This window comes from Saccostrea cucullata, unplaced genomic scaffold (assembly GCF_032062105.1).
Source record: "Saccostrea cucullata isolate Sc308-1 unplaced genomic scaffold, CSIRO_AGI_Scuc_v1 ctg1, whole genome shotgun sequence".
NCBI lineage: Eukaryota > Metazoa > Mollusca > Bivalvia > Ostreida > Ostreidae > Saccostrea > Saccostrea cuccullata.
Window position 1 is genome coordinate 638,014 of NW_026920581.1, and position 19,784 is coordinate 657,797.

The window sequence follows — 19,784 nt, forward strand, 5'->3', positions numbered from 1 at the left end:
TAACTAGTGCTTTTCAATTTACTTGAGTATACTGTCAAAATGATTTGGAATATAAACACACATGTGCGATATTTCAAACTGAAGAAAAAATTACATTAAACTAAAGAATCTGTCAAAACTAGAGGGTTTTGCTAAGCCAGCGTACCTGATTTTGTAAAAAAAAAAAAATTGTATTAATTTAATTTGTAAAACAGTAAAAAGAAAAACTGAATAATAGATTATTCGAATAGTTTTTAAAAACCATGCATTTTATCAGCAAAACTATGCAGTTTTCTGTTGTTGATACCTGACTACATTGTACTGTACATGGATATGACCTTGTGATGACTTCACTAGATGCACGGACTATCCTGATCTCGATCTCTCTCTCTCTCTCTCTCTCTCTCTGTTAATTACTGTGTGTGTTCAAGCAGAAAATGATTTCCTGTTACGTAGTTGATGTATATTTCACAGTTGTACTGAACACAGGTGCTTGAGGACAGGACACCCCCCTGATCCCCCTTCCATATAGACCCCTGTGCCATTTCGACTTTTTTTCTCATAAATTATATCTTTCATTGACAAATTTGTGATAAGATCTATACCAACAAATCGAAAAATTACATAAAACAAACATTTTATAAAATCTACCATACATTCTAGAGTGGGTAGAAATTTTTATAAAATGTATAAAGTTTAAGAAAATTTTCTGAATTGATAGGATAGATTATATCACAAATGTGTCATCCATATATCATTCTTGTGAAAAAAAAAGTCTAAAAGGCCAGGGGGGTTATATTAGAAGGGTGGTCCTGTCCTCAAGCAATTGTGGTACCGAACAATGGATTCGTGTTTATTAGAGTCTTGTCAATGCAACAAAATGATAAAACTTGTTAAAAAAATCGATGAGTGGGAGGGGGTTTCCCGAACCCGGACCCCCTGAATCCTAGCTGCAGATCTGTAGCGCTATGGTTTTATATAGTAGTCTTGACAATACTACTATATAATACCATAAGGCTACAGATCTGCAGCTACCTGAATCCGCCACTGCTTTCATATTTCACAAGTGTATTATCTGTGATAAGACCTTTTCATATGTATTCTACCATAACGCTACAGATCTGCAGCTACCTGAATCCGCCACTGTTTTCATATTTCACAAGTGTATTATCTGTGATAAGACCTTTTCATATGTATTCTATGATTTTTTTTACCCTGTGACCTTGACCTTGAAGTTCGACCTACTTTTCAAAAATTAACATTAATTACTTTGAATTTACCTAAACTTTTGAAAGAGAAAAGTGAGGGGTGTCATATTGCACATGTGTATTAATTACCTGTGACAAGACTTTTCTAAAGTAAATGCACGATGATTTTTGACCCCTTTACCATGAACTTAGGCTTATATGCTAACATTGATAAAAAAAATCAGAAGGGAGAGAGCTAAAATAGGCTGAGTCTGTTGCCCAATCGAAATCCTATTCACGTAAACATCAGTGAATGAAATATTGTTTAAATTAAAATTAAGATTCTATGATCTGTGATCAAACTATCGACAATAATATCGATGCATTATTTAATATGCTTGCAAACTTCCTCATTTGTATCTCCCGCTTCCAAGAAACCAATCAAATGTCATTTTTCAAAATTATGTCCAATCAAAATCTCTTTTACAAAAGCGGAAGTTCTAATCCAACATGGAGTCCAAAGTAGAAGTTTTAGAGGCAATGGTATGATTTTTTTATTATTTCGTTTGTAATTTTCTTTATCCTGGTTATTTCAGGATATCCAACTATTTATTCCTTTATTTGCTGTAAAATTTATATCCAATTGACTGTGAATGAGTTCAGGAATTATTATTTTCTTGGCGATATTTCATATGCACGTATCATGGTAGAAAGGGTGGACACCGTCAGTCCCTAGGCCCATTAGATGCAATAAACGTAGAATTATTCTGATCTTCAACAGAGTATATTAACCACAATAAACATCTTTAATCTTAATATTCTTTTGCTGTGTAAAAAAGTGATCCATTTATGATACCTTTAAAACCGGATTCGATATTGAACATAACAGAAAATGCAGAAAACTTTAAGTTTAAAATGTTATTTATTTACATATTTGTGTATTTGAATTTTCAGTTCCAAAAAGCAGAATCTGATTTGAATTTTCTGTCGCGAAAGTTGGATTTTGAATTTGACCAGAACAATGAAGAAAATAAGGTAATGAGTTAATTTTTTTGAAAGTTAATAATCGAATGCCAGCTGTGTAATGATTATGTACTGAAGCAAGTGGAGCAGATGCCTTCCCTTTACTCTTTTTACATTTATGACATTTTACCACCACACTGCCAAATTGACGCTATCTCAACGATGCTTTGATTAATGTGTTGGAAAAGCTAATGACCTTGCCTGAAAACAGTGGTGGGAGCAGGTGCCATGGAGGATAAAGCATTCCATGTTGACCAATCTCACCTGCAGTTTGACTCCTGACAGGAAGATTCATTGATTTATATAGGGCCAAAAAAAAAATACCTGTGTTTCTGGTAACCCGACTGACCCTAATTTTACGCGCCGACCCTAGCACTTTTTATTGCAAATCCGGATAACGTGCCATAATTTGTTCTAAAACTACAGTCTTCAAAACGCGCGCAGTTAAAAAGGCACTTGTAACAGATAAATAAAAAGTCTTTTCAAGCATTTTAAGATTATACATGTGTAGATAATAGCTCTTTTCCCCTTAGATCATTCCCTCCTTTATCCTTTAATGACGACTTTTGACACTTAGCATCCAACCCTTAATGAGACTTTTGACCACATGTTGACACGTGTGTATATTTTCATTGTTGATTTGACTTGAAATTACCGCTTGTTTATAAATTATCAGAGCACAGGTGGCCACCTGCAGGTTAACAATAACAATAGATGATTGCAACATACTACAGTTGGAAATCGCATGATTTACTTGTGTAAAAAAACATAAGAATCTCGGAAAGTCCCACCAAAATTCAAAATGGCGGACTGTTACTTGCGATGTTTTTTGAGCATATAACTCAGTCAATACGCAATATTTTCTCATCCTGTAAAGCATTAAATGAAATTCAAGCTATCAACTACATATTCCTTGAAAGGTTTGATAATTATAATGATCTATACGTGTAATATACTCCAATATAAGATACGAAAATTTTGTGAAGTTCGGGACCGCGCAGTGCCGATTTCGTTACCTGTTTCTCAGAAATTCAGAAGATATCTTCCATTTTACGCATATTTATAAATGTAAAGATGTAGAAAATAATTATTTTAATAGAATTTGATCATTAAAATATTCAAAAACGTTTAGAAATCAAGTTTTATCACGCAAGTTTAAAAATTTGTTGGCGAGATTGACATTGTAGTATGACTACAATTATTGATTTCTGAGGAATCAAACTTATAAAATGGATAATAAATAATAATTTAATCATTAATTATAACATCACACATAAATTTCATAGTTTTTAAAGACAATTTTGGAATATTTGTTTAAAATATCTATTTTGCGATTTACACCTGCCTTCACCTGAATTATTTATTTATAGAAAATTACAATAAAAATTCTGTAAATAGATGAGAAAAATTTAATTTATTACGAATCCAATGATATATAATACATAGTATAAAAGAAATATTTTGACCCCTATTAGCATGATTAGTTCAGTTTTACAATGCACTCCAATTCATTTAAAATGCTGTAAGGGGCAGCCACTAGGCAAACACGTACTCCAGGGATATGGCTAGTGTGTCAAATTGTGGCCCCAGATGTATTGCATCACTTATTTTATATGTGCATCACTCAACTCCAAGTCCACCACATGTTGTCATTGGGTTTAAGCTCTAGAAATGTCCACACTCATACAAAATTACTGCAATATATAACTTTCTTTGGCACTGGACTGTGGGAAATTTATTTGGAGATAGTCATAATTTTGAAGCTAACAACGGCGGTTTAACTCTGACATTATTGGCCGTGAAAGAAATGGATATTAACTATGTCTTTACATGTAATGATAATGAGGTCGAGGTAGAAGTAGGCCTGAAAAACAATCTTGAATTCTTTATTTTACTTTTTTTGTTAAATCTGACAAAATTTCATTATTAAATTGTGATTAAAATTCAAATGTCTTTTTCTGTAAATCAATTTCTTGCAATTGGTTCTGCTATCTACCTCTAGAAAACAAAATACTACTTGTTAATATTTAATATCATATACAGTTTACCTAAAAAACAGTCAAATATAATGTTCAGTTAAAATAAAAAGTAAAAGTAAAAAAAAAATTATTTGCCTACCTACCTACCCTAATTTTGAGGGACATGTTACTGGAAACACACATATATTTTTTTTTGGCCTAGTAACATTTTTTACTCAAGCCCTAGAGGGGCTTGAGTTATCTAAAACGATGCTAGGTCATCGATTTACTCAGATTAAAAACACAAAAATATATTATTTTTGTAGATAAAAATATTTCTAGAAACAAATATGAAGCTTATTCTGAAAACGTCTGTATATTCAAAGATATTAAGTGTTTAATATCGGATTCTATGCTATGGCGTATGAACAATGAGTGAAGCTCCGCAGCCGCAACAGTTTCTATACAGAGATTTCGCGCTTTCCTTTGCGTAGGGATATCAGGTAACTTTTTACAATCGCCGACAAAGCATCCTTGGACGAGTCCACTGCAGACTCTGAAAGGTGACGCAGGTTACCTCATCGTTAACAAATTCTACAATGCATGACCAAAAAATGTATGGCTGTACCCCCAACTGAAATTGCTTTTCACGGGCCTGCAAATGATGCGTACTTGGAGTGACAGTAAAATACTAGTAATAGCACAAAATCAATGTTAAATTCTCATATTATTTTTTAAGCTTTGGTAACGGAACCTACATAACTTAATTCTTTTGGATTCGTACGGAATATGTGTTACGGTTCCGTAATTATTCCCGTTACTGTATAAGTAACATTTTCTGTGGAAATACATAGTACAAGTTAAACAAAAACTCCCTGCAATATATACTGGTCCATAAAATGACAAATTCATGTTTAATTTATTGTATGTTTAATTCCATGTATATTTACCAAGTGTACAATTGGGACGAGGTTGGTAATTAGTGACGCCCGAAATTCCTCGATATAATGCACTCCCAAGTAACACTTAAAATGTTCATGATTGTTTTGTTTATGCTTACAAAGTCCATCAGCGATAAGTATAATGAATGTTTCCCTCGGTAATTATCCGCGCCCTAGGGTGCGTGTTTCCTTTCGTCGGTTCGATCGGCATGGCAGCATATCAACTAACAAGCATGGCGGGTATTTTCACTTTGTCGTGACGTCACGACAATCAAGCCCGATGCCAATATAAGCCAGCGCAAATCGACCGACAGTCAGAATGGGTTTAGAATAGGTTAGAGTAGGTTAGATCATCGCATCGCCAGCATGGCTGGGAGCGATATCGATGGGAAATTACTGTGATACAATTAATTAATTAATTTTGGGGAGCTGATGAATTTTGTATCATATTTTATTATTACTTTTTACTATTTATATTGAATTAGCCTGTAGGAGAAAATTAGTGGGAGGTAAAATAACTCTCCCATAACTATATCTGATTGTTATATAATTGTATAGCAAAGAACTCCCAATATTTTGGGAAAAGATAAATACTTTTATGCTTTTGTAAATTTATATATACAATTCCTTCAAACAGAATTCTCCCATGTAAGAATATTTTATTCCCATTCTGGGAGAGAAACAATATTTCTACGGGAGTAAGAAATAGGGATAATCATTCAAAGAGATTGTGCAAATTAAATACAACAAGCTATAATAAATTTTTATACACTTTAATCCTGACTCATAGTTCTTTTGTCCAATATACAGAATTGGGAGACCCACAAGTTGTCTCAAGGGAGAAAACCCCTGAACGGCAACATTGGTGTCAGAAGTGGGATTCATAAATTTTCATTCCCATTATCTGATTGGACATAAGACAATTAATTCAACAAGTAAATTTTTTATATCATAGAATAAATAAGTACTCCCAAAAGCAAAAATGTCAAGGGATAATAGTCATTTAGAAGATTCGGGAGAGATTGTTTTCAATCCAAGAGTCCCGGTAGAAGTAGAAAATTTATCCCATGAGGAAATCTGTCAAGGTGAATCTTTGTCAAGTCAAACATCAGCTCCCAGTGGTTCTGAAAATATAAACATGATAAATGAACTTTTGTTAAGAGCAGTTGAAGGTTTGAAAAGGGATGTTCTATGCATGAATCAAAATTTTGAAGAACAATTATCACAAATGAGACATGAGTCCCATCAATTACATGGGAGGTTGTCATCACTTGAAAATCATGGGGAAGCTATTGGTACACATAAATATGGGAACTGTTCTGAAAATCCCAGTCAATCACCATTTCTAGGGGCTGGGGAGAGATTTGAATCTTTCGGGAACCCTATATCCCCAAGGGTGAACAGAAATGACAATAGCGTACATTCTCCCATACATGTTAACCTATTGTGATGAAAAATAGGGAGATTCAGACCTCAAAAGCGGTAGCATTGCGCGCGCATTGTTTTACGCTTGGATTATCGATATATTTAATGTAATATACATGAATGTAGCCTTAAATGAAACCTACAATAATTAATCTTAAATATCAACTGCACTTTAAAGAAGAAGACAGAAACACCTTAAGTTTGACATAAATTGTACAAATTCAAATATTTTTCATGCTCATCATTTTGCTTGGATTGGCTGTTTAACTTAGCCTTTTGAAGAGTGATCTTTGCTGATATAGCCTATAGAAGCAATAATTCTGAATGTTCATTCAGTTTTTAAACAAAACAAATGATGACATGGTTTAAACTAGATCTAAAACAAGTTCCTATCTTTCGTTATATAAATCAGACTTCCCGCGATGATCGAAAAAGAAAGTAGAGATTGCCACATGGCTTGGTCAATCGAGTGATTTCTATTGACTTTATTGATAACATTGTGAATTCCTGTGCTTTTATAGACAATGTCAAACGGTTTCATCTAATTTTAATAGCTGTATCTCCTTTTTCATGGCAATGATGTTGACTAAATTTATCGTGACCAATGTAATCACTGGTAATCTTGAGTGCTGTTGTCGTTGTCAAATTCGTGCTTGAAATCTATGTACACATACGTACTAAAAAAAGCGTTTGTATGCTTCCGAGTCAAATCACGCGACATCTAACGAGATTTTATGAGAGTGGCTTCAAAAATGGATACCCAAGCGAACCAAAAATACTTAAGACGCAACTTTTGTAGAAAAGCGGTAGATTTCTGAATTAAATCGGTAGGCGGGAGATGGAGTGAAAAGGCGGTAGACTCCCGCCTAAATCGGTAGAGTTAACATGTATGATTCTCCCAATCAAGTAAAACCAACAGTCTCAATAAAGCCACAAACATATGATGGGGTGGAAGATTTTGAAGATTACTTAGCTCAATTTCAAGTTTTAGTAGAATTACATGGTTGAGATTATAGGACAAAATCTTTGTATCTTGCTAGTTGTTTAACTGGGAATGCAAGGGCAATTTTAGGGGAACTCAATGAAGCTCAGATTAGGGATTTTGATTCCCTTGTTAAAGTTCTCAGTATGCGTTTTGGATCAGTAGAAAGGTCAGAGATGTATCGGGCAAGATTGAAAAATAGAATAAAGGGAGAAAAAGAGTCCCTATCAGAATTGGCACAGTCAATCAAGAAATTAATCAGACAATCCTACCCGACTGCTGATCCTAACCTTACAAACATTTTAGCCCTAGATCATTTCATTGACGCTCTCCCAGACCCAGATATGCGCCTAAGAATTCGGGAGGCAAGACCTAAAGATATTGGGGAAGCTGAAATTTTAGCAATTAGGTTAGAGACACATAAAATGGCAGATGCCCAAAGGGGAAAGCCAGTCCATGTTGTCAATTCAAACACTGACTCTCAAAACCATCCCAACAATAAAAATGAAGATTTAGTTGTTTCTATGTTAAAAGACATAAAAGACTCTTTGTCAAGTTTGAACAATTCTGGTCAAAAGTCCCAAAATTATGGGAGATCCCGTGAAAACAGATTTTCAAACAATAGTCCCAGGCAGTTTAATAACAATTGGGAACATGACAGATATGGGTCAAGAAATGGTTTTGGAAATAGATCTAATCAGGGGAATCAATACTCCCAGAGGCCATCCCCTCATAGAAATGACTCAGGTTTTCAAAGACAGGGAAACCATCAAACGTCGAATTCATGGGGCGGAAATCGGCGCGAGTTGGGAACAAGCCCCAGAATAAACCATTAAACAATTATACAGGGGTTGATCCGGTATCAAATAAGTCAATGAAAAATCAAAATAGGGAGTTAGAAAGTAAACCTCAAAATGAACAAAGTCCCAAAAGTATTTTAGTAGGAGATGTCAAACAAAGAGATGAGGGAATTTTTATATCAGGGAAGATAGAAAATGTTAAAACAACAATATTAGTAGATACCGGATCCAGTGTGACTATTATAAACCCCGAATTATTTGAACAAATACAATTGGTAGAAAAGTCAAGTGTAAAATCTTGTAGTGTAAAATTAAGATCAGCAAATGGAGAAGACATCCCAGTTTTGGGAGAGAGTCTCCTTAAATTTAGTCTTAGGAATATTGAAATTTCCCATTCAGTTATTGTTGCAAACATTCAGAACAAATGTATTTTGGGTGTAGATTTTATGAAAAAGTTTTCATGTGAGATTTGTTTGAAGAAAATGAAATTTGTTATTCAGGGAGAAGAAATCCCTTGTTTTAGTGATGAAAATAGTGTAGTTGATTGTTGTAGAGTTCTTTTGCAAGAAGATTTAGTGATTCCCCCAAACTGTGAATTTATTGCCCCTGCTAGGATAGAAAGTCCCAATTTTCAACAGGGTACAGCCATAGTGGAACCCTCAGAAAAGTTTATGGGAAAACATGAATTATTGATTTCAAAAACTTTGGTAGAAGTAGATGGGGAAAATGTCCCAGTACGTTACATGAATTTAGGTGACGAGAGTTTAAAGTTACACAAGGGTAGTGTAGTAGCCTCGATAGAAAGGGTTGAAGATATTGAGAATGGGGAAGTAGTGAAAAACATAAGGGCTCATTATACTGGGAATGACACCCAGATGCCCAATCACTTACAACAAATTTTAGATAGGGTCCACACTATCTATCTATCTATCTATCTACAGACCTCAGTCTGATGGGATGATAGAAAGGGCAAATAGAACAATTGAAAATATGCTTTCAGCATTTGTTAGTAAAAATCAAAAAGATTGAGATGACCTGATACCCTTACTCATGTTGGCATATCGATCATCTTCTCATGAGGCCACAGGGGTAAGCCCTTGTGAAATGGTATTTGGGCGATCAGTCATACTCCCAGTAGATTTAGTACTCGGCAGAGTAGACCCTGAAAAATATGAATCAAAATTAAGTTCTGAATACGCCCAAAATCTATCAGAAAAGCTAAATAAAATACATGATTTTGCCCGAAACAAATTAAGCATATCTTATGATAATATGTTACGGGATTACAATGCAAAAATTCACCAAAATCTCTATAACCCAGGAGATGCTGTATGGGTCTTTTTCCCAAATCAAAATATGGGACTCCACAAAAAGTTATCCCTTAAATGGAAGGGACCATACATTATTCTACAAAGAATAAATGATGTTCTGTACAGAATAGGGAAACATGCAAAGCATAAGGGGGATATAATCCACCACAATAGATTAAAACCATATCTGGGATCAAATAAGCCCACGTGGTTTAAATCTCATGCATAAAGTCCCTCTGTAAAATAATTTATGGGATATTTGTATAATGCAAATAAATAATTCCCATGCTAAAGATTTTTTACCGATAAAGCCATCCGTAGACGAATCAAGGACCAGGAACCATAAAAAAAGGACAAGCCAAAGCTGACAGATAGAGCCTCCTGTGGATAGATCGTGAAAATATTCTGAAATAGACAATGCCGAGAAGTTTCTTTGTGAATTGAAGGAAGTGATATGGACATAATACCTGTGAAATATAATTTTGTGATGTTGTTATATGCTTCCAAACATGGATAACTTATTTGTTTGATCATATCTTTGTTAACTGTTGAATGTTATGAATGATGTACATATACTTATCAATTATTGTTAATCATAATATGCACTTTTGATGTACGTTTTTGTGACCATTGACTAAGGGATAAATAGAAAACTTGTACCTACCTTTAAATATTCCCTAACTGAAGTATAAAACCATTCGAGGACGAATGTTCTTCATGGGAGGGTGCCGTGTTACGGTTCCGTAATTATTCCCGTTACTGTATAAGTAACATTTTCTGTGGAAATACATAGTACAAGTTAAACAAAAACTCCCTGCAATATATACAGTATACTGGTCCATAAAATGACAAATTCATGTTTAATTTATTGTATGTTTAATTCCATGTATATTTACCAAGTGTACAATTGGGACGAGGTCGGTAATTAGTGACGCCCGAAATTCCTCGATATAATGCACTCCCAAGTAACACTTAAAATGTTCATGATTGTTTTGTTTATGCTTACAAAGTCCATCAGCGATAAGTATAATGAATGTTTCCCTCGGTAATTATCCGCGCCCTAGGGTGCGTGTTTCCTTTCGTCGGTTCGATCGGCATGGCAGCATATCAACTAACAAGCATGGCGGGTATTTTCACTTTGTCGTGACGTCACGACAATCGAGCCCGATGCCAATATAAGCCAGCGCAAATCGACCGACAGTCAGAATGGGTTTAGAATAGGTTAGAGTAGGTTAGATCATCGCATCGCCAGCATGGCTGGGAGCGATATCGATGGGAAATTACTGTGATACAATTAATTAATTAATTTTGGGGAGCTGATGAATTTTGTATCATATTTTATTATTACTTTTTAATACTTATATTGAATTGTTCTGTGGGAGAAAGTTCGTGGGAGGTAAAATAACTCTCCCATAACTTTATCTGACTCTAATATAATTGTATTGTAAGGAACTCCTAATATTTTGGGAAAGATAAATATTTTTATGTTTTTGTAAATTTATATATACAATTCCTTCAAACAGAATTCTCCCATGTAAGAATATTTTATTCCCATTCTGGGAGAGAAACAATATTTCTACGGGAGTAAGAAATAGGGATAATCATTCAAAGAGATTGTGCAAATTAAATACAACAAGCTATAATAAATTTTTATACACTTTAATCCTGACTCATAGTTCTTTTGTCCAATATACAAAATTGGGAGACCCACAAGTTGTCTCAAGGGAGAAAACCCCTGAACGGCAACATATGTATTGGACATGCCGATCTATTAGATAAAGCCCACGGAGTAGATCTTTGGCCGTGGTTTGCAATGATGGATGAACCCAAAGCCCCCCTCCCCCTTTCCACTTTGAAAAAAACTTTTCTACAGGCTTGTAGCAAGCTATTTAGATTGCTGTATATATTGAATATGATGTACGTCATTAAGCAAAAAATATTTTTTTAAAAAACGTATAGTTTGAAGTATACTAAATGTCTACATAAGAAGAATTCATTCAGTTACGAAACGGCAACGTTATTATATGCTCTACAAAATATTCCTGAAAGTGTGTTGAGTAAATTCACCTTTAAAAAATGGTACGATGAATTATATTTCTTCTTATTGAATTCAGTATATGAATTTTGTTTCATGTACATGTAGTTTTTTCAACAGAAGATGTTGTCATGTTGTAAATTTTGTATTTACTGCCACCCGGTAAATTCAAAATTTACAACATGACAATATTAATGACACTTCCTAACTGACTTTCTACAGCTTGAGTATTTCTGACGTTTTGTCAGTATATACTTGTCTAAACCAAATACTACCAGTTTCATAAAATTGGCCAGATTAGACAGCATCTGAACTCTGAAGTGTGAGAAATATGCTGGAAAATATTTGAAATTTATTTCTGCTGTTTTATACACAAGTACAATGCATATATTAGAAAAATAAAATTAAATTATTATATCTTTTGATATTTTTGACTAGCTTTATGGAAAATGTTTTCTTTTTTTGCAGACCAATCCTTCTCAAATGCTTCAGAAAATTGCTGACATAAAGAAGGAATTCTCATCCATTGTTCAGGAAGCTGCAGCCATTCAAGAAGCACAGAAAGTAATGATAAAGATGGACTCACAATTCTGATTGTTAGATAGGAATGAGTTATTATTAAAACTTGCAGAGATATACAAACATACTGTACTTTGATGTAATAATAACTAATAAATACATGCAGTTAAAGTTAATGCAAATATATGACCTCATTTGGAAGTTTTTTTCTGTTTTTAGGAAGCTGTGTCCCAGTTTCAATCTCAACTTCTTGCTGCATGTCAGCTTTTGCAAAAAGTACAAGAACAAGGGAGTTTAGAGGTAAATATTTTCAAAACATTTGTTAGTACTTAGAAGAAGTGTTTTTAAAACAATAACAATTGCAATTTCCAATTCATTAACAAATGCATCAATTAACAGGATTTGAGTAAATGTTAAAATAACATTAAAAGTGATGAGTGTTGTACATTAAATAAGCATGCATGTATCCTCATTTCGAAATATTAATACTGCTGATAAGTACATGTTCATACTGACAGGGCAAATGTACATGTTATTTATGAGAGAGTCAAGATGAGTTTATGCTACTGTGTAATCATTAGATTTTGTGGTGGCCTAATATTTGTGGAATGAGTGGGTACCCAACATCCACAAATTCTTTCAATTTTATAGATATGAGTGAATGCATGAAATTACCCTCACAAACCTGTTAGGCCAAAAAAAAAAAAAATCTTGTTTCCTGCTACCCGACCGACCCTATTTTTGGGGGCCGACCCTAAAGGTTTTTTTTCGATTCAGAAAAAAAACGAAATATTTCCGGAATTTGTCGTTCTGTCACCGTTTTTGGTTCCCGTGTTATAAATACAAAACAAAATGGTGGCGGCCATTGGAAGAGGCCAGTCTCATGTGCTCTCTGTTATTATACCCCACGCAACTAGTTGCGGGAGGTATAATGTTTTTGACTGGTCCGTCAGTCAGTCAGTCAGTCCGTCAGTCAGTCCTCTTTTTTTGTCAGCGCAACTCCTCATAAACCGCTGCACAGAATTTCGTCAAACTTTGCAGGTATTTAGGACACAATGTGTAGATGTGCATATTACCAGGAAATTCCGATTCCATTATTTTTTCCGGGAATTTCCGCACTTTTTAACTTAGGCATTTGGCCATACCTTGAATATAGAGATGAACAGTTTGTCAGCACAACTCCTCATAAACCGCTGCACAGAATTTCGTCAAACTTTGCAGGTATTTAGAACACAATGTGTAGATGTGCATATTACCAGGAAATTCCGATTCCATTATTTTTTCCGGGAATTTCCGCACTTTTAACTTAGACATTTGGCCATAACTTGAATATAGAGATGAACAGTTTGTCAGCACAACTCCTCATAAACCGCTGCACAGAATTTCGTCAAACTTTGCAGGTATTTAGAACACAATGTGTAGATGTGCATATTACCAGGAAATTCCGATTCCATTATTTTTTCCGGGAATTTCCGCACTTTTAACTTAGGCATTTGGCCATACCTTGAATATAGAGATGAACAGTTTGTCAGCGCAACTCCTCATAAACCGCTGCACAGAATTTCGTCAAACTTTGCAGATATTTAGGACACAATGTGTAGATGTGCATATAACCAGGAAATTCCGATTCCTTTATTTTTTCGGGGAATTTCCGCACTTTTAACTTAGGCATTTGGCCATACCTTGAATATAGAGATGAACAGTTTGTCAGCGCAACTCCTCATAAACCGCTGCGCAGAATTTCGTCAAACTTTGCAGATATTTAGGAGCATATTACGAGGAAATTCAGATTCCTTTATTTATCCGGGAATTTCCGCACTTTTAACTAAGGCATTTGGGCATACCTTGAATATAGAGATGAACAGTTTGTCAGCACAACTTCTCATAAACCGCTGCGCAGAATTTCGTCAAACTTTGCAGATATTTAGGACACAATATGTAGATTTGCATATTACCAGGAAATTCCGATTCCTTTATTTTTTCGGGAATTTCCGCACTTTTAACTAGGCATTTGGCCATACCTTGAATATAGAGATGAACAGTTTGTCAGCACAACTCCTCATAAACCGCTGCACAGAATTTCGTCAAACTTTGCAGATATTTAGGACACAATGTGTAGATGTGCATATAACCAGGAAATTCCGATTCCTTTATTTTTTCCGGAATTTCCGCACTTTTAACTTAGGCATTTGGCCATACCTTGAATATAGAGATGAACAGTTTGTCAGCGCAACTCCTCATAAACCGCTGCGCAGAATTTCGTCAAATCTTGCAGATATTTAGGAGCATATTACGAGGAAATTCAGATTCCTTTATTTATCCGGGAATTTCCGCACTTTTAACTAAGGCATTTGGGCATACCTTGAATATAGAGATGAACAGTTTGTCAGCACAACTCCCAGTGTGCGAAATTAACGGTGGACCGGTAGACAATGTCTATAGAAAATCTAGTCGGTCTATACCGATCGAAATATTAATAGACCGACTTGTCTATAGGAATTCTGAGTAAGAAACTGGTTCCCTGCTTGTCTCTAATAAACAAACCACAAAAAGGAGGACCAGTTTAAATAAAACGTCTGTATTACACTGATGTATTCCGTTCACCCCTTAGTTATAATAGTTTGTTCCACGATGTATGCAGAAATAATTCGAATCGGAATATTTTATTTTTAACATGAGGGGAGGTTAAGTTGTGATTACTTAATGGCCGCGGACACCAAAACCATGAAAACAGTGCAGAAGAAACATGTCCTTCTTCGACCGTTTAAAGTATGTTGAGGGTGCACGCCCGGGAATTATTATTACTCTTGTCTATCAGACAGACATTCTCAATGTTTGAGTCGTTTATCAATGCTGTTGTAGTCAGTCGTCTTACCGTGTTTTTTGATTCTTGTTGTAATCTTTTATCCAGTACAAAAACTACTGGAAAGTGTAATTATTTCACCATTTTACATCAAATACGTTTATTTTAATTTCAATATTTTAGCATTGAATGTAGTATTCTAAATTTCGGTCCATAGGAAGTTGCTGCGGTCTATAGAAAATGAAATGTCTATGGACCGAAAGTCTATAGGACTTTGAAGTTAGTTTCGCACACTGAACTCCTCATAAACCGCTGCGCAGAATTTCGTCAAACTTTGCAGATATTTAGGACACAATATGTAGATGTGCATATTACCAGGAAATTCCGATTCCTTTATTTTTTCGGGAATTTCCGCACTTTTAACTAGGCATTTGGCCATACCTTGAATATAGAGATGAACAGTTTGTCAGCGCAACTCCTCATAAACCGCTGCACAGAATTTCGTCAAACTTTGCAGATATTTAGGACACAATGTGTAGATGTGCATATTACCAGGAAATTCCGATTCCTTTATTTTTCCGGGAATTTCCACACTTTTCAACTTAGACTTTTTTGCCATATTTTGAATATAGAGATGAACAGTTTGTTAGCACCACTCCTCTTAAACTGTTGTACATAGTTTCGTCAACCTATGCTGATATTTAGGACATATTCCATTATTTTATCCCAAAGAGTTTTACCTATTATTCAAGAAAATTTCTCAACACCCCCCCACTTCAAATTATTGTGTGGATTTGTATATTGTCAAGAAATTTTGATTCCATAATTTATCTAGAAACTTTATTCCACATTTAAATGTCCTCATATGCAAGACATTTTGATGTGAAGATTTTTTGCAATTATTGCACTTTTTGATCTATACTATGTATTTAAAGTGCACTGTGCCTTTCATTAAATGTGTTTCACCGTCAAGTTATGGGGGAGCGTGGGGTGTGTGAGCTAGCTCACTTTTTCTTTCATTTTGGTACGGTGCCGCCACAAGGACATAAAAATAAACGTAATAACTTTTTCGAGTACTACCACTTTTAATGATATCTTTGCCAGGTATCATGAATCGAAGAATAAATGCACTGAATGTTTCGTGGTTGGAAAATCCTCTATAGACAGTGCGTATATAATACAAATAGTAAACAGCGATAAAATTAACCTGCTCAGAAATTAAATACAGTGTAATCTGACAAAGTTCATGGTTTCTGTAACACATATGGTCCTTGGCTGAGTTTTTAAAGGAATGCTTGTTTGGTTATCTATTTGACAAATACCTTCATGTTCCATAACTGAAAAAAAAAAAAATACTAAGAAAACTAAAGGAGCTTTCTACACAGTGTACTGTATATTATAAAATACCACTTGAGTTGTTGTGCATCAAAACATGAAATTTAATTGTAAAAGATTATATTGAGTGACTTGTGATATGTTTAATTTTGATCAGGTATTCAGTTTATATCCAAAAAATGCCGTCAGAAAAAATAAAATAAAAAATAAAAATAAAATAATTTTCCTACCTACCTACCCTATTTTTTTTAGGCTGGTAGCAGGAAACAAGACTTATTTTTTTTGGCCTTAAATTGAGGCAATCCAAATAATGTTATTTTTTTATCCACCCATGTACATATGTTATTAACTTATTATATGATTGGATGATAGTTAATGACCGATGTTCTTTTTTTTAGTCAGAGGAGAAGCCAGAAGAGTTGGTGAAATTAGAAGAGTTACTGGGCATCAACCTGCCTCATTATCAGTCTGACACAACAGCAACCAGTTCACAGCAGGAAGTCAACCAATCACAGACAGACAGTAGCAACCTGACCTTTACCCTCAATACCAAAAGTGCAGAGGAAACAGGTACACAGTGTAAATCTGCTACCAAAAAAAACCCATTAAGAACCCTCTTTACACTGCATTCTAAAGAGTTCTGATTCTTTGGTTTTTTGGGGTTTTTTTTGCAGTTAGAACTTAAAGTGATCTGCCCTTAGATCTAAATTCTAAAAAATAGAAATATGTAGTATATCTCTCAATTTGTAATCAATTCAAGTATTCTTAACATTTGAAAAGGCCAAGATAAATTAATTGAACGTTATTTACATGAATTTTCTCTATGGAAGTTAAACATCAGTGATTTCTATTCACTGTTACTATTTGGCGTGTGAACATTTTGCACTGGTGTAGAGAGGGTCCTTAATATATTGATAGGTCTCAATTAACAATGAAGTTTATCTGTGAACACTTTCATATGACAATGTCCTTTGTTAGATGTTTATTGGAAACATATATTGTAAAGGTCATTTGGCCAGAGGGACCAATATCTTAAACATGTGATTGAACACAGCTTTATTACTTCACAGTTACTTCACAATCTACATTTTATTATAAGAAAACATCATTTTCACTTAAACATTATTAATTATAAAAAAAGGACACTAAAAGATTTTGAGTCTAATTGCACAAGGATCTTGATGAAATGGTTAAGATTATATATGTAAACACGGTGACTCTTTCTTTAAACAGAGAGTCAGACAAAGGAAACCTTGTCTCCTGCAGAAAGGCGGTCACAGTCCAGTGAATTTATAGAATTGTCCGAGGAAGAATTTGAATCTGTACCGTCACATGTTAAAGGGAGGGTCAAGCTCTCAGATGTCAATATGGTAATGAATTTTGTCTCTAAATCTACCATACAGTATATTTGATTATTTTAATATTAATGCATGGTAAAAAAAATTCTGAGCTCACTGATTGGCTGAAATCCAACATTGTAGAAAAAGTACTATGATATGTTTACCTGCATGTGACCTTTTAGGTAAAAATAAGGTTTTTTCTTTTAAATATTGGAGAGGAAAAAGTAGATTGAGAGCTTCCAAATTCAAAAAAATTGTTGGTGAAAGTTATTTCACTGGAACTTGACTTCCTTATTCAGACACAAGGGAGGCTGTCTTCCTCCCCCACTTTTAAAAACATACTGAAATTAAGTATGAAAAACTAGCTGGTTGCTAGTTTCATTGAGACAAAGCACAAGCTTAAAAATGTTAATAATATGCTACATACCGAGCAATTTATGTGCTGTTATAATTTATGTGAATCATTTTACTTGTAGACCTACAGGGTGTTGTGGAGACATTTTAAAGAAGAAGAAAACAGGTAGGACAGAATACACAGAATGTGAAATATATGGTTAACAATTGATTTAAGGGTGACACATGGTACTTAGGACAAATTCAATATTCTATTTAATTTAAATGCAGATTTCCTTCAGTTAGGGATGTTTCAAAGAACAGTTTCAATACCTGATTACAAAGTGAGTTCTCTTTTTTTATTGAAGAATGGTTAAATGTAATTATTGTTTCCTTACTTACAGCAATCCTTTAGGACCTTCTGAGATGTATAAAATAGGGTTAAAGGTATCTGGTGCTACAGGAGAAGCAAAACTCAAGGTAGTTTTTTCTTGACAATTACTAAAACTGTTTTTCCAGTGTTAGCTTAGTAGATCTGTCACAGATTTAAAAAAAAAGTATATTAGATATGATCACCATCCTGTTCTTTGTTTACCAACAGTATAAGACCCATCTGTATAATGGCTTCTACGCAGACTTTTAATTGGCTTTTCAAGAAACAAGGACATCAATTCTGGGCCCCAAGGCACCACTTTACATAAAACAGAATGAAGTAACCTAGTAAATAGGAGATGGATGAGAGAGAATTATATGTACAGTATATACTTGTTTCACACTCACACATTTTGTCTCCTCCTCTTGTTTTAGGTTCTGCGAGCTCTAAAGCTATGTACAATCTCCAACAAAATGGAAGTTAAGTTGGTTTGACAAAATCATTCATTGGATTAAGAACGGGCCAATGTACTTGGAAAAAGTAACTCCAAGTTATGCAGAGAAATGGAAATAGACCATCATAGTTAACAGTGTAAGAAACTCTTAAATAGAGCAGAAGAAGTGGTATACCAGACCTCTGAAGTTGGATTGGAACTTTTCAGGAGACGCTTTGTTCTGTGTATATTTCAGGACACACTGTCCCCATGGTATTCAAGGAAAGTCATGGAAATTAACGGTTATACTTGCTCTTCAGAGCAAGGGACTGAAATGGGCTTTTCTGATCCAAGTATTATCTGGCATTCGTGTACATTTGTATACAGGTCTCTTTTGTTATCTCTGATTTGAATCTTTTGAAGGTTATTGATTTCTTGACTTCCCAGTCCATAAAGAAGACAGTTCTTTTAACTACAATTTAAGATTATCATTTCCAGATTGACTACCTTGGCTGTGTTCATTTTTGTAAGTGGGGCCTAAAAATATATAGTACTTGTTTAATTGATGAAGACTTTATAAATTGAAATTTTTTTTTTTTGAGTTATGTATATTTTAGGGATGTCATGTAGAATACTCGACTATTACAGGCAATTTGACTGAAACATTTTTTTTCACTCAATTAGTCTTTGAAAGTATATTTAAGTCAAACTGTTACAAATTTTAGCAGGTAGAGCTACAATCAGCCAGATGCAAAGGTCATGTTAGGTCAAGGTCATGTGTTTAGAGCCAGTAATTATTTGGGGGGATATATTTTATCAATAAACATTTAAATGTGCAATATCATTACATCAAAATGTGTAAATAGTGCTTATTAGTAACTACTTTTTTGTTTTATTACTTTAAGAACAGGCATTGAACTTGTATATTTAGTTTAAACTTACTAACATGTTATATACATATACGCATGTATGTTATGCAGCATTTTGTAATGTCAGAATCAAACAAAG

General features: G+C 34.4%; 1 protein-coding gene and 1 long non-coding RNA gene across 2 annotated transcripts; one reads left to right on the forward strand and one right to left on the reverse strand.

Moving 5' to 3' along the window:
• Positions 1-1,670: 1,670 nt before the first annotated feature.
• Positions 1,671-19,774, forward strand: LOC134252034 (spindle and kinetochore-associated protein 2-like). The gene is made up of 9 exons (XM_062734457.1): positions 1,671-1,709; positions 2,121-2,201; positions 12,109-12,204; positions 12,379-12,459; positions 16,696-16,867; positions 17,531-17,667; positions 18,114-18,157; positions 18,375-18,450; positions 18,778-19,774. The coding sequence occupies exons 1-9, from the start codon at positions 1,677-1,679 to the stop codon at positions 18,835-18,837; spliced, it is 780 nt and encodes a 259-aa protein (XP_062590441.1). The 5' UTR covers positions 1,671-1,676; the 3' UTR covers positions 18,838-19,774.
• LOC134251740 (uncharacterized) lies at positions 9,343-11,100 on the reverse strand. The gene is made up of 4 exons (XR_009988810.1): positions 10,502-11,100; positions 10,270-10,382; positions 9,909-10,010; positions 9,343-9,457 (listed from the first exon to the last, which is right to left on the reverse strand). It is a non-coding gene; the product is annotated as an uncharacterized LOC134251740 (long non-coding RNA).
• Positions 19,775-19,784: the final 10 nt, after the last annotated feature.